Source organism: Cimex lectularius, unplaced genomic scaffold, assembly GCF_000648675.2.
Source record: "Cimex lectularius strain Harlan isolate CLEC.00 unplaced genomic scaffold, Clec_2.1 scaffold20, whole genome shotgun sequence".
Classification (NCBI taxonomy): domain Eukaryota; kingdom Metazoa; phylum Arthropoda; class Insecta; order Hemiptera; family Cimicidae; genus Cimex; species Cimex lectularius.
Genome location: NW_019392641.1, coordinates 846,642 through 869,746, shown reverse-complemented (window position 1 = coordinate 869,746; position 23,105 = coordinate 846,642). Strand labels below are relative to the sequence as shown.

General features: G+C 36.6%; 2 protein-coding genes across 8 annotated transcripts in view; one reads left to right on the top strand and one right to left on the bottom strand.

Moving 5' to 3' along the window:
* LOC106669910 (tropomodulin) overlaps nt 1-23,105 on the bottom strand; it is a 126,897-nt gene that overhangs the window by 60,621 nt on the left and 43,171 nt on the right. Inside the window, exon 1 of one of the 7 annotated variants that reach the window (XM_014399768.2) lies at nt 20,300-20,441. The exons of the other annotated variants lie outside the window; for them this stretch is intronic. Within the exon in view, the coding sequence (XP_014255254.1) occupies nt 20,300-20,359 (60 nt within the window). The 5' untranslated portion in view covers nt 20,360-20,441. Of the gene's footprint in view, nt 1-20,299; nt 20,442-23,105 lie in introns of those variants that run through there. 7 annotated transcript variants of the gene reach the window in all.
* LOC112127787 lies at nt 10,713-11,707 on the top strand. The gene has a single exon (XM_024229236.1). It carries the CDS (start codon nt 10,923-10,925, stop codon nt 11,565-11,567), a length of 645 nt encoding a protein of 214 aa, XP_024085004.1. The 5' UTR covers nt 10,713-10,922; the 3' UTR covers nt 11,568-11,707.

Here is a 23,105-nt window from a genome sequence, read left to right as displayed (position 1 = left end):
AAAATGCTTATGACCAACTATAATGTAACATCACTACTGGAACATCTATAACAAATAGTTTTCCCTACAAATACTAGCAAAAAATCGTTTTGGCTGAACAGTCATATTTTTATTTTTTTTTACCCTAAACAAAGTCCATTGGTCAAATACTAACTAGGACGCCAACTAGGGGGCATATAATATATAGAAAGGAGATAAGATGAGAGAAGTTTAGTGAGTGTGGTAGTGGGTGTGTGAGGGAAAGAGAGAGAGAGAGAGAGAGAGAGAGAGAGAGAGAGAGAGAGAGAGAGAGAGAGAGAGAACATATGTGGTTGGTATATTTTTTTGACCCGTTTAAATACTACTATCTGCTCCCATTACATATGTTATTTAACAATTATTTTTATTTTCCAAATTGAAAATGAACAATTTTTTTGTGAAGACATTTTACTCAGCATATAGAAAAAATAATAATCTATGTATTACTAAACCCTTTTTTTAACAATTAAAATTTTCATAACGCAATAGGGTTTTCTTTATAGAGGAAATGGAAATTTCCATTGTCATTTACTGAAACCGTGATGACGTGATGACTTCATAAATAACAATTTGTTTTATAATCACAACAATCTGGTCCAATTTACAAAACGATACAAATTCCACTAAATTTAAATTTCTATAGTCACAACACATATCACACAAATACTCATTGCCTTTATTTAAATGCAAGATGTCAAGCAGATTCGATTTGCGAGAAAGTAATAACGTTTTCAACGAGTTTAACCAATTTAAGCAAGACGCGCTGGGAATAGTAGAACCTGAGAGCGATAAGTCAAAAGAACGTACTGAAAATCAAGGGGCACAGACAAGCAGAGCAGAAACGCCGTCGGGAGTAGCAGGAGGAGGAGGAGAACGCCGTTGTTTGCTACAGCATAGGCTGCCTCCTCTGATAACCAGTGTTCCCGTCATGGAAATCAGAAGAACATGTGATGCCATAATAGCAAAAAATGAAAGCAGAGGATATCATAATGTCTCCTTCCTCAGAGTGGATCAGAGGGAACTCCAGAACGTAAAACCAACCCTCAACGGCATAAACTCTACGAAATCAGATGCAAAGAATGCTAATGGAAGTGAAAGTGGTCACGACATTGCCAGCAAAAGTGGAGAAAAGGTGAACTTTTTCACCGGGCAGCCTATCGCGAATTCCTCAAGTCACTTGGGAATACCGATGATACAAAACGGCTCTTGTTCGCAACACCTAAAAAATTACGGTTTAAATGGAGATCGTGAGCTTTCAAATTCATTCGCCGGGCAACCTTTCACGTATAGGGACGCAAGCGTTGAATCCTCAAATCAAGCCACAAACCCGTATGCCCATTGTTCAAACACCGACATGTTGATGAGCGTTTTGAACCCGGCATCGATGTTACCCGTCCCCTGTTTGACCTGTCAGTCTGCGGCCTTAGTTCCTAGCGAGAATACATTAGCTCGCCCGCAAGACGTTCAGCAAAGCCAGTGTAAAGAGTTGGTACAGCCGTTGACAGACGAATGCTGTTGCCATAGCCGGAACACGTGCTTTAACAAAACCATAGACGACAAATGTCAATGCTGGCGAAATCAAGTCGGACACTGCTCCACATACCACGGGAGTAAGCATGCGGGGCAGACGAGCGAAGAAGACTGCTGCTGTAAAAAGCGGAATTCGTGCCGAAGTCATTTCAAATGGGAGAACAAAAATACAGACACGCGCGAGGAGTGCTGCTGTAGTCAGGGTGATCATCAAAACCTCAGGAGTTGGAGAAGAGCCGATTCAGGCTGCTGGGCTTATCCTTGCTACGGTTCTCAGTGTTGCAGCAGAAGGAATAGTAGTTGCTGTGAATGCGATTCTTACTCGTTGGGTCCATCGAGCAGTAATTCGTTATGCCTTGCACCCTATGATCCGAGACAAGTCAGTAATAAAGAAGTGGCTCAAAGTCTACCGAATTTGAATAATTTTGTAAACGACTATCCAATTCAAGATTTATTGGAAGCCTTGAGGATGAATCAGATGGCTCTTAACATCGGGGTGAGACCGCCGATGGACGATTTGTCAGATGATTACAAATGTAGTTGCGAAAATTCGTCAGAAAGGGCGGTATGGTTTCCCGAAGACGAACCGACGAGTAGATTTTCGAGGTCATCGATCAGATCGCATTGCGGCCGGCGAATGACCAATTACGATATGTCCAGCGACGAAAATGAAGTATACCCTAGTGAGACGAAAAGATTTCCATTTTCCAGGCAAACGTCTAAGACCTCGTCGAGACATAAATCACGCCGTCCGTTGCAAAAGATCGTAGTCGATTGGGGGGATAAAAACCAATACAACTTTTGCCACGATACGGATAGGGAAGGCTTGACCGACAACCGTTGCAACTGCGGCATAAGTAATAGGATCAAAGCAAAAAGAAAGAGTGGAAGTCGTTGCTCAATGAAAAATTATGACAGTTACAGATAAGTGTAATTACATATATCACTATTAATAATGATATATTGAACAGTACTCCGTTCAGCCCAATCAAACATTGGTGCTGAACGTAGGAATGTAATAAACAAAAATACAGTTTTTTCGGCCAATTCGTTGTTTTTTCCAGATAATTTTTAAGAAAGGAAAGTCGTTTATTTTTGAAAATTGGGTACACAAGCTGTATCAATCATAAAACAAAATTTATAACAGATAAATTTAAAAATCTGATGTTTAAATCAGTTATTAATTAAAAGAGAATTTAATTTCCGATCGATATGATAAGCAAAGCATATGATAACCGAAAGTAAAAATAATACAAAATAACCAAAAAAATCTATATAATCGTCTTTCTTTATTGTAAAGTTGGAGGATTTAAGATTTTAAATAAACAAAAATAACTGTTTTTTTTTAACATTGCTTTTTCATATTTAATTCTGAGTAAAAGTCAAAAGGAAAAAATAGACAAAAGTAAAAGATAACATTATCCATGCTGCTGATTTTCTACTTACATAAATTTAATTATACAAAATAATACATACAAATTTTTAAAAATTCCATTCTACTAGATTTTACAATATATTTACAGACATATTATTATACATAAGTTTATACCAATGCCACGATTTCGAGCCATCCGTTTAAAACCGGACGAAAACGAAGACCTGATCAACGCGTTCAACCAGTATCTGTATAAAAAACGGGAATGCGAGACAAGAGTCAGTCTTGGTGAGACACTTGATTGTGACAAGTCGAAACATACTCCTTATTCATGGAATGATTCAGTGAACAAAGGTACGCAGACTCTCTACCGTTCAAAGACATGTTCAGGCATGTCCTGCACCTTCCGAGCGGACAGCAGAAGGCTCCAGGGATTCGAACCTGTCCCCAGTCGCTACACGCCGTGCTGCTGGGCAGGCAGCAGTGATATATTGGAGACATGCACTCCGCCACCACCGCCCCCACCGTCTCCTCCTACTGTCTCTTACGAATGCTTTTGCGCATTGGAAAAAGCCACAGAAGAGAATCTCCGTTGCACGGTAAGCCATGCTAAATCGTGGCTGGATGTGCCGGAAAGAGAATCTGATCAACGGAAATCGCCAACACGCGATCTGAGTCCGATAAAGAAAAAAGAGTTCCAAGAGAAAGATGAATATCGATGCTTTTGCCCTAAGGAGGATCCATTCGTAATGGTGTGCATGGCGGACTATAGGAAAACTAACTGTGATAACGATGATCAAGCGATCCGGTACCTTGCCGATGATGACCAGGTAATAGTTGGAAGTGATAATTGTTTAATGAAAGGCAAGAAAGGTTATAAAGGTAAGGGGGCAGACTTCGGAGGCAAAAGTACATGCGGCGGCGGTGGTGGCTTTGGCGGAGGTGGTGGCGGTGGCGGTGGCTTTGGCGGAGGTGGTGGCGGTGGGTTTGGCGGGGGTGGTGGCGGTGGCTTTGGCGGAGGTGGAAGTTGCCCTATCGGCAGTGGTGGATTCACTGTCAGTGGACCAGGTGGCGGATACGGTGGCTGTATGTGTGGCAGCGGAGGAGCCTGGCCCGATAAAGGGTACGGTCCGCCCCAAAGCGCCAACTTCGACGGTTGTTTTTGCAAATGCAGTGGAAGTCTGAGCGGTGCGCCCGGTGGGCCTTGTTTTTGCGACGCCACTTTCATACCCTACGTAGAGAAAAGGTGTAAATGCAAGAAAAAGCCAGATCCAGAGCCTTACTATCCGATAGACGGCCGGACCGTATACTCCCTCTCATACATGCAGAACGTCGAATTGATCAGAGAAAAGAAACAGATTTGCCAGCCCATGTGTTGTTTTCCTATGATGTCTTGTTACCCCGCGAGCAACTTTATGCCCACGGGTGGCGGCAATGGTGGAAGTTGTTGTTGTGGCGGCAGGTGAATCGTGACGAAAGTAGTCTGCAGATTGATCTTCCGTGCGGGGCAGGTACTCCTTGTGCTACACTCCCCCTTTACACCATCGAACCCACAAAAACGCCACCCCTCCGGCATCGGAGTGCCTCCCCCAATGTCATACGTTTATCACAATTCTTCCAAAATTTCATCAGTATATATGCCACGTGTGATGTCTACTAATGTGTCCATAATTAATTCTACTCAAAATGTTCAAATTATATATCTTGTTTTCTTTTCACAGCAATGTTGTTGAATAATATCTTAAAATATTTTATTACATAACGTACTGTATATTTATAAGAACTTAGAAAGTTCATAAAATCATTTTTAAAATAAAAGAAAAACAAACCAATGTATACGTTTATATTTGATTTCATATATACACGACCTGGTGTAATAAAAAAGATGTTCATTGTGGTGAAAGTCTTCAGACATTAGTTATTTAAGCTTTAGGAGGAAAATGAGTTCACTGAATGTATCAAATATTTTGATGCTAGTGTACAATTTTAATGCATTTTGATTAAAAAGGTTTTATTTTTGTGATAACACCAACTCTCTGATTGTGGCATTTTTTATTTCTAGTACAGGTCCTTGCCACGCCTCCTTATTTCTCGGTATGACTTAACACATTTCTTTTTAAAGGTCAGCTGATATTTTAAATAAACAGATGTTACTCAAACCTACTTTCCAATTTTTATCTATATCATATAAACAGACACAACAGGACAACCCAACAATCCATTGGAAAAAGGAAGATGAGCGGGCGACACATTTGCCAGTTTCGGGCAGCGGAAAGAGAGGCGCTTGCGGCAGAGTTGAGGACACTAGTCGAAAGGCTCAACGAATCGCACAGTAGATCTCCCAAATTTCTCTCTCCCGACAATCCTCCGAATTTTCTCAGGGAGAAGGTTCCTCGTTACAAACCCAACCCGGACACCGTCCCGCTCATCACTCACACGGCTTTCATCGAAGTGAGACCGACGGCGGACCCGGCCCTCGTTGAACAGACGGACAACACGAACACGCTATTCGTCAACATAGGCCAAAACGCAAACCCGTACAAGACCGACTGGGAGAACCAGGACACATTCTGCCGACAGATATGCGCAGGGAATTCGCCGAACATGTGCCCGACCCCGGGCGGCGGCCCCTTCCAACTCTGCTGCACTCCGGTAGGACCGTGTCAATTTGCGCAGTGTCGCCCCTGCTGAACTGGTAAAGACACTGCAAACCATACACGGAAACAAAATACAACACAAACTCTATCATTTCTATTGTTTCTTGTAAATAAGTATAAATAAGATTAGTTTTGTACATGTAACCATACTGATGTCAGATTTCGTTCTCCCAATGCTAGGTCTGAGCAGAACCATAAAATGGCTTCTGTTAAAAGTCAACCGTCATTTACACATGTTTAAAACATTGAGAATTGATTTAATTTGAATAGTACAATCCAAACTCCACCAGCAAAGAGAATATTTAATTAAGTTTGGTCACCACACTACCTAGGTTTCCATCCAAAGAATCGAAAAAGTTCAAAATAAGTTTCTTAAATATCTTCCATTTAAATCCAGTATTCCTTTAGAAAACAAATCACACTCAGAATTAAGAACTATATTGAATATAGATACGCTTGAAAGTAGAAGAACTATCTGTGATGTAAATTTTATATTCAAACTATTAAAAAACTGCGTAAACTGTCCTAAATTATCGGAAGAGTTAAAAATTAATACTAACCTTTTAGTTATTTTTATCAGCTTATTCTTAATTATATAATTACTCAATTAATTATACACAATTTTTTTGAAATGAAAAATTTGTGTCACGTGCGGGATTCGAACCTACGACCTTCCGCTAAACACGCCGCTGCTCTACCACTTGAGCTACAGTGACTTCGATCCCCCATGCCACAAACTTCTCGAACCCCGCCTGCGGCTCAAATTTTTCATTTCGAAAAAATTGTGCATAATTAATTTGAGCAATTAAAACTTAATGTCCCAATGTATACTAAAAAAATTACAGATAGATATATTTGGTGTTCAATGTAAAAAAAGTTATCCCGAACCAAGACTAGACCTCCACATTCATTCTTACCACGAGAGGGAAAATTCACTTTGAAATTTTTAAATTTGATCGATACTGATCGTCTTGGTCTGCTTATCCTTACAGGGTTGGTTTCTCGGATGCGGTTCAGCATTTCGCCATCTTCAGTGTGCCTGAGTATATAATTAAATAGAGTAAACAAACTTTTCTGTTATTGCGAAACTATACCATCACTCAGAACAACCAACCCAGCGAAGATACTTAAAGAATGAAGGGTTTAAAAATAAATATTGAATACTACTCAAGAAATTAATCTTTAATCAGGTATTGGTTGAGATAAAAAAGTCAGTGTCACGAGGGGGATTCGAACCCACGACCTTCGGCCGTTGCTCTACCACTTGAGCTACCGTGACTTCGATCGCCCATGCCACAAACTTTTCGAACACCGCCTGTGGCTCAAATTTTTCATTTCGAAAAAGATTGTGTATAATTAATTGAATAATTAAAAATTAATGTCCCAATGTATACTAAAGAAATTACAGATAGATATATTTGGTGTTAATACAAAAAAAGTTATCCAGAACCTACATACCATCTGAGTAAACAGGAGGGACAAAACAGAAGAGTCCAACTGGGTAAAGTACAAAATATTGGGGAGTCAAAGATCAAAACAACACTTTAGTCCTGTTTATATTGATTATCAGTTAGGACCTGTAACGAATCTGCAAGCCAATAAATACATGTAATAAGGAAGAAGGATTGATCCAGGAAACGTTGGGGAATGATGGACTTATATTTCTCGCGGTGACCGAGGCTTTTCAGGTAGGTTCCCATCAATTCAAAATAAGTCGGGTAAAGACCAGAAAAAGAATGAAATTTGTAAAAATTGAGGGCAGGCTAAACGCCTTTTAATGCTGATTTGGGCGCATTAATAGAAGAGAAGTGGACTTGTCTCCAGAGTTTTGTGAGAGGTTAACGAAAGACAAAGACGGTTTTCGGCCATTTCGGAAAGGTTTCAAATAGGCTTAAAACGAAAATGTTTTGATTTGGAATTCCAAGAGTTATAATTAATTTATATTAGTTAATAATAAAATTGTATTAATTTATTCATTTCTAAGTTTTACTTACACAGATATTTAAAATTTTACTTGTAGTTTGCAGTTGGATTATTGTATCCATTTTTTACCAAGTTGGATGATTTTTCATCCCCAATTAACCAGTTAGAAACCCACATACTTTTAAGGATCCTAGTAATTCTTATTTTTATTGACTATCAAGCCTGATTGCTTATAGTACTATGGTTTAATTGCTTTTGTACGCAGTCTAATTTTTCCAAGTGCAAATAGATTTGAAGTGAAACGAAACCAGCTGGAGACAGTACTTCTTCAAATATGTTTCGAGCGTGGTTCTAAGTCGCGACAAGAATCAATTTGTCTGACGTGATAAACGAAAAACCACCGTCAGATGAGACAATATTTGACAGTTTCGCGCGTCTTCACGCATTAAATCGAAGGTTTATTTTCGGTACACGGAACGGTGGGCGACCTGGAGTTTTTCGCCCATACGCGTTTTTTTTTCTACGTGAACGAATCGCACGACGGGTAGAACGGATCGTGTATGTCCAACATAAGATTGGTAGTTCAAAAATGATGGATCGTATTTTTTTTCCTTGGTGGGGGGGGGATTTGACCTGCTCTTCACGCCTGTTGGAGGAAAACGTCATGATTGAACTGTTAATGTTGAAGAAAAAAGTGGGACGATTTATTTCAGCTAATCATGATTTGGAAAGTGTGTTAACTCATACGAAAGGGGGTACATTTGGTCTGGTTTTCAACTCATTCGGAAAGTGGTATATTCGATTTGGAAAAGATTTCAACCCATATGGAAATGGTTACCTTTGACTTGGAAAGGGTTTCAAATAATATGGAAATGATTAGATTTCACTTGGAAAGGGTTTGGACTCATTTGGAAGATTACATTTGACTTAGAAAGGATTTCAAATGATATGGAAAGGATTACATTTGACTTGGACTGGGTTTAAACTGATTTGGAAAAGTTAAATTTGAATTGGAATGTCGGTCACTAAACTCCACATACATCATTTGGAAACGTTATATTTGACTTGGTCTAGGTTTGAACTCATAAGGAAAGGGGCACATTTGACTTGGAAAGGGTTTGAAATCATATGGAAACGGTTACATTTGATTTGTAAAGGGTTTCACTTGACTTGGGAAAGGTTCAACTACACTTGGAAAATCTATATTTCAAATTCATTAATAACTTTGGTCAAACCAAAGGAAATTGTCCTTCCCTAGTGTTTTTTTTCCAGTAAGGGAAATAAATTTCTTTCCCCAATGTGTTTGTTTTTTCACCAAAGGAAATAAATTTCTATTCAGCCTAATGGGATGATTCACCAATTCACTTAGCAGTAGGAATAATCAACTTAAAATAACCAACGATAATAAGAGTTAAAACGTACTTATCAATCAATTATTTAGAGGTCAAATGGTATGTTTGTCATTTTATTGTCACCATCCCTCGCCTTGGAAATATGCCATTGCGAAAACATTAGAACCTCAGGCATAACAAAGAATCCACAGAACAACAGATCTAAAAGCTTCTCTAAAAGCGCTAGAACTTTTACTGCCACCACACATACTTAAACCCCTTGGTCATGCATAACTCAGAGCGAAGACGCTTTGTCAAGGAAATGAAAAAGACTTTTTGACGAGAGTATGAAATTGTGTACTGTAGAAAAGCAGAACCTACCAGAACCTACTATGAAATAATTTCTCATTGTAGAGGGAGAACCTTTTCAGGTATTCTCCCAATGAAAGAATTCAATGTTATTCGGAATATGTATTCTCAATCTGCTACTCCTAAGTTGGCTCATTCCTGATGATGTCCTTTCCAAACTATGAAGAGCTATGGTTGTCAAATGACAATCTCAGATATTTACTCTTGATATCTGCCGGGTGGTAAACTTGTAGTTTGGTCTTTTAGTCTGGCCAATCCTTATTTTTATTTGTTAGACCAATTTCGGCTTCTGCCATCAGTGCTAGGTTTGTTTATAATGTTTTAACGAGATACCTATTCACGAGCTCTTATTTAAAAGAAAAAGAAAGATTGCCTTTTCTTTGTTTTTCAATCTATAAACCAAAGAATGTTCCAAGATTAAGTAAGATGATTAACCTGTAGTTCGTTTTGGTCTGTCAGACTTTCAGCTCCAGCGGTGTGTCAGGGTGAGAAATCAAGGCAGCTAGAAACCCGCAAACCCAAAGAGAAAACCACTAATTTATTGTTATATATTTCATTTAAATACCAATAACTGTTGTCCAAATTATATTCTCGAATGGTAAGAACTGTCACTGTTGCCTTACATATGTCACATAGCAATTAAAAATAGTCTATGATATCCTCGATGGTCAAAATTCTTCGAATCAAGTTAGTTAATTTATATTTAACAAAAATCTGTCAATTCAATTGGTGGTTCCGTCCTACTAAACAGAGAAAAATCCTACCATTCTATCAAGGTAAGAATTGATAAAGGACGTTGCAGTGTCTCAATTTGACCTTTTCAACATTTTCATTAACAAGGGACATTTCTTTTTGAATGTCGGGTTCGAATGCAGGGCCGCTGGATTCGAACCCGGGACCTTTACTTTACGGTGATGAGCGCCGTGTCAACCACTAAACCGTTGCGGCCACCGACGCCAAATGACTATGTTTTTGAAATAGATATATAAATTTATTGAAGGTGGTGACCTTTAAGGAGTGTCAGGTTTTTGTCAGTGACTGATACTAGGATTGATACCAGTTACTATTTTGCTATTTTCTTTCTTCGCGTTTCTTCTGTTTGCTCACCATTTATATGTAATATTTTTTAAACAACTTATAACTTGCTATGTTCTGTTGGTATTAGTTCTGAAAAACTTAAATAGCTTGTTAAATATGTCACAACTTTATACACATCCAACCATATATACAACCCATCTTATGTGTGTAGCATTTGTACTTAGTTTAATTCTCTAATAATAATAATGCCAGATAAAACAGTTTGGTACGAAGTATAATAGGCATGTAGGTTACAACGTATAAAATGAAGTTAAACTATGACTTATATTGTTATTCTGTCAAATATTTAAATATTTTACTTTGTTTAACGGTGGTCGAAGGGCACAATTTTTCGTACAAAGAATATTTTCTATAAAAACGTATTAAAAAATAATAATTTAAAAAATAAGCTGATTTTTTTAATAAAAAGAACAACAGAAGGTGAACATGTGATCTTAATCACTTCACAATTCACGCACGGTGAATTTCAAGTACAAGTTCAATTCAAGTTACACCACTTTCAAGTTCAAGAAATACACTAAAAATACACATACACACACAAACACAAACACATACACACATTACACATACACTCACACATACACACAATTTTATACGAACTCATAAAGAAAAAGAAGGAAGATGGCACATAACGCAGCGATTTGTCATGCGACGGGGGAAAGGCGAATGAACTACCTGAACCAGATAAAGTGTATATTGGACAGACTTGACGATACCCCGTGCTTGGAAGACAGAGGAGGTACTTCATGCGAACCGGCCGGATCCCGCCCTCTCATCGAGTACCCTGGGTACATCAACCGTCTGAACCCCAAGTTCAACAAACCGTTTTACGTTCCGCTCATAACGAACGTGCAGGTGAAAGAGATAAGACCGACTTCAAACCTCGCAGACCACATTTACGAGAACAACCGGTGCTTGGAGTACGTCCAGGCAGGAGGGACGTACATGAACAGAGCTCCGCCCAACGAGCTTAGAGCAGGCTACCTTATCCACGGGTGCGACTGCGTCAAGCACAACGGCCTGCAAGACCAATGTCAAAGGTTGGAGTGTGGAGGAAGACCCCAGTGCTTGACCGACCCGCCATCCTGTCCGCCTGCCAACGCGATGGCACCGCCCAAACCACAGCCGAATTTGAACGAACTCGTCGAAGATGCTTTGGCCAGAAATCCCGCTCCCAAAATCGAGTACTGCTGCTGCCAGCCCGAATGTGGAATCCCTGTCAATTCGATGCCCCAGAGTTACCAGTGTTACCCTTGCAGGAATTAGTAGGTCAGTTGGTGTTATGACAACGAATATCAAAAGACGAACAACAGCAATTCAGTGTGTATTGTCCTCAAAGTATTACACACTTCTTTTATTTATGTGTTCAAATAAAATACTTTACGAATAAAATATTGTAAAATAAACTCTGCTTACTTATTCCATTTTTAAGATATTATCTAAATGACATCAAAAATCAGTAGCAAGAATAAGAATTGATATCAATAGCATATGTTATCTCTCTCTTTCTCTTTTAACAACCCTTATTTTTTTATTTGCTCCCTACCTGTCTATATACTCGTCCCTTACTCAACAAATGTTTTGTTCTTATCGCAATTTCTTCTCTTACACTTTTGGTCCTAACAACACACCCTTCAAACACTTCATTATCTATGAAATCCTTTATCTCCTGATCCCTTAGATTAAAATCTTTCTTTTGGTCTCCTTCCGTCCCTCTCTCACTCTACATCTCTCTCTCTCTCTCTCTCTCTCTCTCTCTCCCTCTACATCTCTCTCTCACGCATACACACGCTCTCTCTCTCTATTTATCCTCTAATCCTTATTTAGAACATCTATAGCTTCTTACTGTTTCTCAATCTCTCTCTCTCTCTCACTCTCTCTCTCTCTCTCCCTTTCTTGTCTCTCCTCTCTGACACACACACACTCTCCCTCACGCCCTCTCTCTCTCCCTCCCTCTCTCACTCTCTCTCTCTCTCTCTCTCTCCCTTTCCTGTCTCTCCTCTCTCTATCACAAACACCTTCTCTCCCTCCCTTTCCTATCTTATTTCTTTTCATACACTCACCACACTAGCTTCTTTTGTTCTTTTACTTTTGTCCCTGTTTTTTTTTTTTCCTGACCTTACTTTATGCATTGGCCAAAGAAATAATTATATGAAACCCGATGAGGCGGAGACGACCCTGTTCTCTGTTTGTCCCTGTTCTCGCTCTCGAAGTTAAGAATATTCAAAAATTTGTGATAGATCTGCTAATGAACTGATTTTTTTAATATCCATATTGATAATAAGTATCTTTTAGATATAAAGCTTACATATTTTAAACAATTGGCCTTTTTGCGATTTTTGATGATTGTTAAACATTTATTTTTGATATCAGTAGGCTTTCAGCTTACAAAACATGTTCGTTCCTAAATTAATATTGATGGCAAATTGCTTCTAACGAAAATTTCAAACTTGTTTCAAACTGTTGCTATTATAATTATCCACACGCTCTCTTTTTTCTGTATGTAGCTTTCCCTCATTCTCTTTTTCATTCCTTCTCTCTTTCTCTCTCACCATTATGTTCGTTATTCCTCTTTCACTACCTTTCTTCACTTCTCACTCGGACACCTGTACGTTTTCCTGTCTTATTTCCTATTTTCTTGCTTTTCTCTCAACTGTGACGAAGGTCGGGCTCTGTTCTATTCTAGGCACCCTCCCAATTCGCACAACCTGTTACCGTATTTTTGTGAAAAGGAGCGATAAAACGTTCCTCCTATATTCCTAGGAAGTAAACTTAAAATCTAAAAATATTATACGTTATGACTACCGGTTGGCGGGTTTCAGTAAACTCCCTACTTTTGGTGAGAGGGTGGCGGAAGTTATATAAATTGTAAAAGTAATATACTTTTGTTTTTAGACTTTCGGCCAAGTTGTTTTTTTTCTATCACTTGCAAGGGGCTTATTAGTTTTTAAACTTTATTTTGTCCTATAATAAGGGCGTTTTGGGATGTCCTAGATGTTCCATTTTTGACTGACGTTTCCATTGAAACCGACAGCGGGGGAAAAATGTTTGACTGGTCAAAACTTTGCATCTTTACGTCTATTTCGGTTCGATGTCTTGACCTATATAATCGGAACTGAGTGTGGGCGGAACATGGGTAACCGTGCTGGGCATTCTTTACGTTTCTTTCGGCACCGGGCAGAACGGCACATGATTCAGTCAAATCGAAAATAAACGGCCTGAAAAATTTTTCTTATTAATTTTTAATTATTACGGCATTACTTTCACGTAATCAATTTCGTCTGATATTCTGGCCGATTAACGGGTTTTTTAATTGAACCCATCTTCCATAGTTTAACTTAGTGATTTCGTTAATTTTATTAATGTCAACAAGAAATATAAAGTCGTTAAACTTTCTCGATGTTTATTCATTTAGAAACCGGTGAGATTTCCTCTTGGGTATTTTTTCAACGCAACGAGGACAAGCGAGGAAGGCCAGATTATCTTCTGCTCACTGTCCTATTATAAATATAGCGTGTTTATTAATTTTTCGAGTCGGTTAGGACAGATAAGTCGAAGTGGACTCAGTCCAAAAAGTTATGGCTTGAGATCGCGACTAATTAATGGATCAACCGGCTGAGGGAGGGTTACGTGTTGCGAAACTGTCTTATCGGCGTGGAAATCGTATTTTTTCGACTTACCTATATTTATAGAAAAACTCTGAACGTCATTTTAAAGATTACAGACTCACTTTATGAATAAACACTCTTGTCATTAATTATCTACTGTAAAAAGACTGTTCTATTTATGGCTGGTTAAATTCTGATTTCTCAAAAATCCTTTAAACAATTAAATCCCTTTTGACGTGAATTAGTGGGACTGGAGCTCTACGTTCATTCCTACCACGAAGGAAGAGGGAAAATTCACTTTGAAATTTTTAAATTTGATCGATATTGATCTTCTTGGTCTGCTTATCCTTACAAGGTTGGTTTCTCGTATACGTTTCGGCATTTCGCCACCTTCAGTGTGCCTGAGTATATAATTAAATAGAGTAAACAAACTTTTCTGTTATTGCGAAACTATACCATCACTCAGAACGACCAACCCAGCTAAGATATTTTAAGAATGTAGAATTTTAAAAATAAATATTAAATACTACTCAAGAAATTAATCTTTATGTAAGATATTGGTTGAGATAAAAAAGTCAGTGTCAGGAGCGAGATTCGAACCCACGACCTTCGGCTAAATACATGGTACTAATATCAAAAAAAGATCAGTTCATTTAATCAATTATGTCTTCTGACATTTCCGCTATAACGTTAAAAATTCTACCAATTTCGGCAAATAATTGAATAAATTTAAATTCCTTTATGTTCATTTTTCAAGTTTTACTGTTTTTTTCTCCATTCAATGAGTGATTTAGTACTAAAGAATAAAACTTTTAATTTCATCGTGGTTATAATTTGGCTTCTAGTGAAAACTTGTCTCAAGGCTTCTTTTGTACATTTATCAAAAACAGTACATTTTTTATTGTTTATTCACTTTTGCCTTTTTTCTCTTGATTTTGTGCTGTTTTGTTAAATTTGAGAAAATAAACTAACAAATCCATTATATTTCGTGGACCGATTGATTAAAAATAACTTCTTTCAATTGATTAACCTTTATGTAAGGTATTGGTTGAAATGAAAAAGTCAATGTCACGAACGGGATTCGAACCCACGACCTTCGGCTCAATACGCGCTGCTCTACCACTTCAGCTATCGTGACTTCGATCCACTCAGACACTTCCCTTCTCAACCCAACCTTACGAATTTTCCCTCCTTTTTGCCATTTTTTTTTTTTTTTAATCTCAACCACTACCTTGACTTGATTAATTAATTGAAAGTTGTTATTTGATCAATCGGACCACGAATTCTAGTAATCTATTCACTAATTTATTCGAAGTAATGATTATAAAATAAAATTAGAGCCAAATGTAAATAATTACTAAAGACTTTTTAACACGGGAGGATGAACAATTAAAAACATAATATAAAACATACAGGCAATTGAATTTCAGTAGGTATTTGGATGTAATCAAAAATATTTATTATCGATTTTTCGTATATATTTTTTTGTGAAAATAGTAATCTGTCAAAGTAACTCATTTAAAAATAGATATTTGTTCGAAAGAAGTTAGACGATTAAAAGACATAACTTGTGTTTGTTGAAGAAAGTGCTTTATAACATAATAGGTCTATTATTCCAAGTTAGCGAATAAAAAAAATACGAACGAATAACTGAAAAATACAGGGAATAACAGGTAGGTTAAGAAGAATTACTGATAAAAGTCATAGTAAGTCAGCATTTATGTGGAAAAATATGTTACTTGTACAAAAAGTATATTTATGAATTAAGTCGTTGACCAGCACTACGTAAAAGTACCTTTGCAAAATAGGACTAAAAGATAGCCTGATATGCGATGAGTGCGGAGAAACAATGGAACACATAATTATGAGCTGTCCAAGATTCCAAAAGAAACGACAAATTTTTTTCAAAAAAATTATCACGATTAGTTCCCCTTCCTTTCAACTATACAACGCTGTTAGGTTCTAAAAACTTATATTATGCAAAATACTAATAATCCTACATGACCAATATTCAATTATGTTTAATTTATCTATAACATTTATGACAATACTTCTTCTACAGTAGCTTCTTAGCATTTTTTAAAACTTTCGCTTATGTTTCAACAGTCATCCTGAAATTATTAAAGGCTAGGCTAATAAAATATTTTTTTATTTATCGTCACTAGAAAAATTTTGGTATTTTCTACCTTAAATTACATTTTTGCCAATTAGTTAGACCTATTCGTGACTGTTGTCCCTTTATTTGGTCCCCTACAATATGATTTACAGCTCTAGATTGGAAAAACTTTCAACATAAGTTCCTACGTTAATTATTTATGATAAATTGAAAACTGGCCGTAATTTAGGTTCTTTTGAAACTCAAAAATTATCTGGGCATTGGGTCTGCCTTAAACTCTCAACTACTGTTTATCCCCAGCAAAATTTTCCATAATGTTAAGATTATCCTCTAATAATAAAGCGATTTATTGGATTAACTACTTTTGGACTTTTGATTCCTGTACTTTTAGATTTATAAAGCAATTTATACAAAACATATCAAATAAAATTACTGAAGTGTTTTTCGTCGTTGGGAATAAGAAAAACCTTCATTTTTAGTCGAGTTAAAAATTCTGTTGGCAGTTATTTATGAAAAGCAAAGCTGTTCTTTTCAGTGGATGGACTAATACAATTAAAAAGCTTTATTTGATATCAACAACAAAAATGGTCATATGCAGCAGTAATGAATGCATATAAAAAATAAATAGATATTTGAACTACTAGTTATTACAATGTGGTTTTTTTTAATGGAATGAAACTAAAATGAAGGTGGTATAGGAAATTTTTGCATGTCTGAATGGAGTCCAAAATAAACATAGGTCAGGATGTCAGCTCTGAGAAATTACACCACTACCTATCAGCCGTATTTCTGACTTGACGGTTAATTATGCATGCGCTGGGTACTTTTTGCCGTTGTTTACCAGTTCGGATCCGATTTGGCCGAGGAGAAGACGACTGCCAGAGTGATAGCTCGCCGCATTGACCACTTGCCAGAAGGTCATAAAGACGGTTTTCTTCAAAATCATCCGTCGAGAAAATTCTGTAGAAAACTGGTCCAGCGTTCTGAGTGTGGAATTTGATAGAATTGAAGACAATGATAAACAGATATCGAGGTTTTAAAATTTTGATAGACCGTCGAAAAAAAAATCGTCGAAACTAGGTTCATTGAAGAGTGCTTTTTGTAGGATTTCATCACAGCATGACACTGAGGTCGTGTTACATTTTAAAAGAAAAAGTTGAATTTTTTTTTTTCGATTAAAGAGAAAAAGTATATGTGTGGATTATAAATATACTCTCAGTGTGTACTGATTTTATATTTTCATTGAAAAAAATTTGAGTTTCAATTTTTTTTCTAATAGTATTAAAGGGTGAAAGTAAATCTGTGGATAATAAGTATGCTCTCAGTGTCTACCGATTTTACATTTTTCGCTGTACTAAAATTTGAGTGTTTGAATTTTTTTGGTAATAGTATTAAAGGGTAAATGTATATCTGTGGATAATAAATATGCACTCACTACCGATTTTATATTTTCATTGAAAAAAATTTGAGTTTCAAATTTTTTTTTGTAACAGCATTAAAGAGTAAAAGTATATCTAAAAATTATAAATATGCTCTCAGTATGTACTGATTTTATATTTTCATTGAAAAAAATTTGAGTTTCAATTTTTTTCTAATATTATTAAAGAGTGAAAGTATATCTGTGGATAATAAATATACACTCAGTATCTACCGATTTTATATTTTCATTGTAGAAAAATTTGAGTTTTGTTATATTTGTATTGACTTTTGTAACATGTTAAAAGTATAATGCTTATATACAATTATTCTTTTAAAGTAATTATTTAATTAATTTTTCTTTTATATCGGAGGTATAAATATATACGATTATAAGCCATGTTTAGAATTGCCTGTAGTAATTGTAAATTTGACGTTTTCGTTAATATTTCGACATTTTGTGGGCAACGGTACCCTTTGTTTCACCATTTCTTCGTACAATTAACTCTTTTTAAAAGTAGGACATGCTAAGAAGACATGATCAGGATCGACGACAGACGTGCCATCGGAACTTTAGGTGTCATTTCGATTTTGTACGTGTGGGATTGTAATCTGTTATGACTGAAGCTAAGTCTGCATAACGTAGTGCCGATTAATTTGTGCGAACCATGGATTGGGGGATATTTCACATTGTAACTGCATAAGTTTCAATTGTTGATTAGCTACTAAATTTGAATCTCTGAACCAGGTCTATATTTTCATCTAAATAGAGTGGACAATAATGTGTTCGTTGCTGAGCTTGTGGATCTTTTAAGGATGAATCAGAACAGCAAAACCTATTTTTGCCCGGAGCCCGTCGCTTAGATGAAAGTACAAAGACACCGCAGCCGTCCACTTCCATCAAGCTTTTTTAAGCCGACCAACACAAACTTAAAGAGATTCAAAATCCGAAAATACACACGATGCGAGTTAGTGACCTCCTCCTTCCTCTCTTCCGAGGTTTGCGATTTATTCGAGGAGACGCGAGACTAATGGATTTTGGGCATGACGATGCGACTTTTGCAATGGGATTGTCAAAATGGACCCGACAGGAAAGTTCAAGAACAGCCAATTGTCAAACTAAATGTCACTTCGCTTTTGAATCTCGTCTTCTTATTTTGCCCAGCGGTGGTTGACACTTAAAATAATCTCTACGGCCTTTTTTTTTATTGTAAATCATTTAGATTATCCTTTCTAGAGCAGGTACAAAAGGAAAAACTTAAAATCTCAAAAAGATCTGCTGAAGCAAATAAAATAAAATCACAATGACAAAATAACAAATTTATCAATTTTTTAAATTGAGAAATAACATGGTTGTCAGTTCATGAGAAAACATAAAAATATTTATTCAGAAATCGTGAGATGCTGTCTGGTCTGATGTAAGTTTCAGAAAAACATTTTCTCTATCATGCCAACGTTTCGATCTTTATTGAGATCATCTTCAGGGCTCAAAGTGTTTGTTTTCTGCGTAAGTGTGCCATTCTTGCGTGTCGTGATGAGATTGCCCTGAAGATGATTTCAATAAAGATGGAAACGTTGGCACGAAAAAGAAAATGTTTTTCTGAAACCTAAACCGCATCTCACGATTTCTGAATAATCATCGACTAACGGTCACTAATCACCACACATAAAAATATTTTATTTTTATTTTTGAAGGAATGTTTCAACTTAATTAATAATTCATTATATTTCGTGGCCTGATTGACCAAATTACTTCTTTCAATTAAATAATCTTTTTATGTAAGGTATTGCTTGAAATGAAAATGTTAACGTCACGAGCGGGATTCGAACCCAGGACGTTCAATACGCCGCTGGTCTAACCTCAAGTGGTGACTTAATTAATAATATAAAAGAAATTAATTTATTTGAGTACATATTAGCAAGCCTTATAACCAAATCTAAATCAAAATAGTTTGCGTTTTTTGATGTAGTTGAGTAAAAAAAAACGAAACAATAAATATTAATAAGATAATAAATAATTTTTTAAGGAGCTTTTTCTCTTGAATTGTCTGCTGAACCGAAACTAGCAACAGTCAACAAGCTTGAAGATGCTTATATTTATTTATTTCTAATAATGATTTTATTTTATAAAATGCATAGGTAAACTCTTCTCTCCATTATCAAGATTATTTAAAGAAGAAAGTAGGAAAAGTAATATTAATTATTAAGACAGTAACCTCATTATTATTTAATTGCAATTTCGTAGTTTGGAAAGGTTTTTTGTTCATTACAGAATTTGGATTCGATTTGGGGTTTTCACTTTATTGGAAGAAAACTAAGGTAAGAAGAACCCAGAGGAGCAGAACAGGATTTTAATTCCTTAAAAATGCCTCAGTCGTTAAAATAACAAAATATTTCCATGTCTATTCCGGTTCAGTTAACACGGAAATATTTCTGCAACAGATGAGAATTATCGAATAATTTAATTATTAAATAATTACAAACGATTCCTTTTCCGTTTTTTGCGTTATTTTAGAAAGAGAGAGTCGGGAAAGTGTACGTTGAAGCACGTTTTGGTCGCACCTCGCGGACTGCTTTTATCGTTATTTTCCCTCTTCATTAAAGAAAAGGAATAATATGAATTTTTAATTTGAAAACAAATGAGATTAATGTGTAATATGTAATTGTTCACGTATGAACTCTAAGTGTTAAGAAAATTAAAAAGTTTTCTTAAGTTGTGATAGTTTAAAATAGAATACGTTCTGTGGGTGTTTGAAAAAAACTGACTTAGTGACATTTAAGTCATAAATAGATAAATTGGATTTTTCTTGTATTTTACTGAAAGCTTGGATATATTTTAATGTTTAACCAAAAAGTACCTTTGTTTCTGTTGTGGTCGTTTCCTCCGACCATTCTTGAAAGTATTCCTCCATTCCCATTTCGTCGTAATAGTAATAGGTTCAGTCCTCAATATTTTCGGTCCCGAGTTTAATAACTATCTGGAGGTTGGTCCTCCCTTCCACAGGCTCGAAGTTTCCGCGGTTGGACTATATTTACGTGGAGAAGAGAGGCGCATGCTCTTTTCAACTGTATTTATAAATTTTCCCCTATCGGCGAGGGTTACTTCCGGAATGATGTCCTGACCCGCTAATGACCTCCTGTCTGCGGATGTGGGATCGCGGAACAATTTGCTCGAGGACGTCGACCAGCGGGGTAGTAAAACTGGATGGTTTATGCGAAAGGGTTCCACTTTCTCCCGCTTACCTTATTTCCAAAAAGATCAACATATCTATCTATGACACTAAATCCAATGTAAAATAATAAACTTAATCATTCATTAAATTTCAAAATTTAATTCAATCGGATAAATAAATCAATCATCCATGGTCCGCTTCCTCTCATTGTTAGGAGCAAAATTTCACTTCACTGGACATCCAACAAATTTTTTTCAATATTTAAACATGACAAGACTATACTCAATAACAAGACTATACCAACTATAAATAGGTTGCGTAAAAAGTGTCCGTATATTCAAATGAATGAATTTCAAGGACAGTAGGCGCATTAGTTCTATTTCATGGTTACCTACTTCTGCAGAGAATTATCAAACCTTGTACTTATTTAACCGTTTGATTGACTCAATGAAGCCTTAGTTCAATTACTTCTGTCAGAAATGTTGCTATCTTGATACAGGTTAACTGAGTAGAGACGTTTTTGCAAACGTCGGAGAAGAATGGGTCAGGCCGTCCATCACTGTACATTCATGAGGTTCAACACCAGAACAATTATATGCGAACCAATCAGGATGTTAGGTGCTGAATGATACGGTCAAATCGTCGCCCTTTATACAACATGGGAAAGGTGCAAACTCGTACTGCATGCTTCTGGATCTGCTGATTGGGTAAAAACCTGTGACAATCCTTCAAAAGCCCATCATGCAATTCCTGATACCTGGAGGCAGCTGGTTGATCGTGGACCAACTGCTTTCTGGATTCTGCAAAGGAGGGTTACTTCCGGAATGATGTCCTGACCCGCTAATGACCTCCTGTCTACGGATGTGGGCTCGCTGAACAATTTGCTCGAGGACGTCGACGAGCAGGGTAGTAAAAGCAGGGTAGTATTTCTTGTGTTCCTTGGTACAAGAATGGGATTATTCATCCCATTAGTTAGACCAAACAGAAAGATAATGCGAGGCTATACACTTCCCATCAAGGAAAAGTTGGAAGATCATTTAAAAAGATAGTAATTCCTTCGGCACCAAGATGAGGCTGTTGCGGACACAAGGAAGCGTAGGTTTAGTAATCTCTAAGCATTGCAGCTTGGTCTGATCATTGTACTTTTCTTACTTCCTTGGTTCAATTCAGTTGACTCGATCCTTCTTTTGAGAAGTTTGGTTTTTGTTATTGCTGCAATTCTTTTCTCGGGTCTTCTTAGAACCTACGTTATAATAGAAGGTCAGGGTTGATCTACGAGTCGGTGAACCATGTTTTTCCGGCCCTGGGTCACATAATAGGTTTGTCTACACTAGCGGGATTTGATGATACTTAAAAGAATCTTGGCTTTGCGCCATCTTCAGAGAAGAACTAAGTTTATGTTTTTATCGTCGTCATGACATATAATTAAAATGAAGTCATCGTTTAATACACCCACGAAGAATGGTATTCTTTTCGATGCAGACCTTATCAGTCCCCCCCAGTTTTACCCCATCTAACTGTAGCAATATGTTCACCAGTTTTGCTGAGGGTCTTTAACCATGAGTTTGGTCTGGTACAGTAGATACGTCAATTTATCTTTTTGTTTTGTGTGGCCCATTCTGGAGTGGTTGTGGACCTATAGTTGGTTTTGCAGATCATATTATGGCCAGTTTGTCTGCATGTTCACAACCCAAAATTCCCGATATTGTTAGGTTGTTGTTTCCCCAAATTTTTGATGTGATATTTTTCTTGCTAATGTTGTCAGGGCTGCTGGGAATATTTTCAGATGGCGTGTCTGATTTTATTTGATATTGTTATACCCAAACTGTTTAGTCCTCATTTATACTCACCAGACCTCGTTCCATCAGATTATAACTTCTTTAGATTCACTACTCACATTTTGCAAATGTAGTTAGTAAAAGCCAAAAATTCGAGGCAAGTGTTTTTCATTAGCAATCCAAAACAATGGTCCAAGCATGGGATCGAGCAACTGGTTAAGACGTTAGTTCATATTAAAAATGCCTATATATAATTAAAAAAGGAACACAGAAAGAATTCCAATATATCACAAACAACGAAAAATTGATTTGTGAACAAAATGTCGTTCCATTAGTCGTTTTGTGCTTGGAATTTTAAAAATATCAATGTTTAAGGTAATCTATTAGTTTCCCTATTAGTCATATTTGATAAACGTAACTAAAAAATAAGTGATTACAACAGTTATTTATAAAAAAAATCGTGCATAGATGTGCTGATTATTCATTAGAGAAACGAAAGCTTGTATGTCTTTTTTTGAGATGTATGTGAAAACATTTATTAAATTATTTTTTAATGATTAATTATTTCTATTTTGAGAAATTTTTTAAGCTGTGAAGATCAGGGCTATGCAACATAAACAATTCCTTCGCACAAAATGAAATTATTGACCTTAATACTTTGTAAACTGTATGCAAGTTTAAACAAAGGAAATAAACGGAAATGATTCATCAGA

Bases quoted from the DNA above. Each gene is read 5' to 3' on its own strand.
- LOC112127787 (XM_024229236.1), top strand. From the start codon at position 10,923: ATGGCACATAACGCAGCGATTTGTCATGCGACGGGGGAAAGGCGAATG.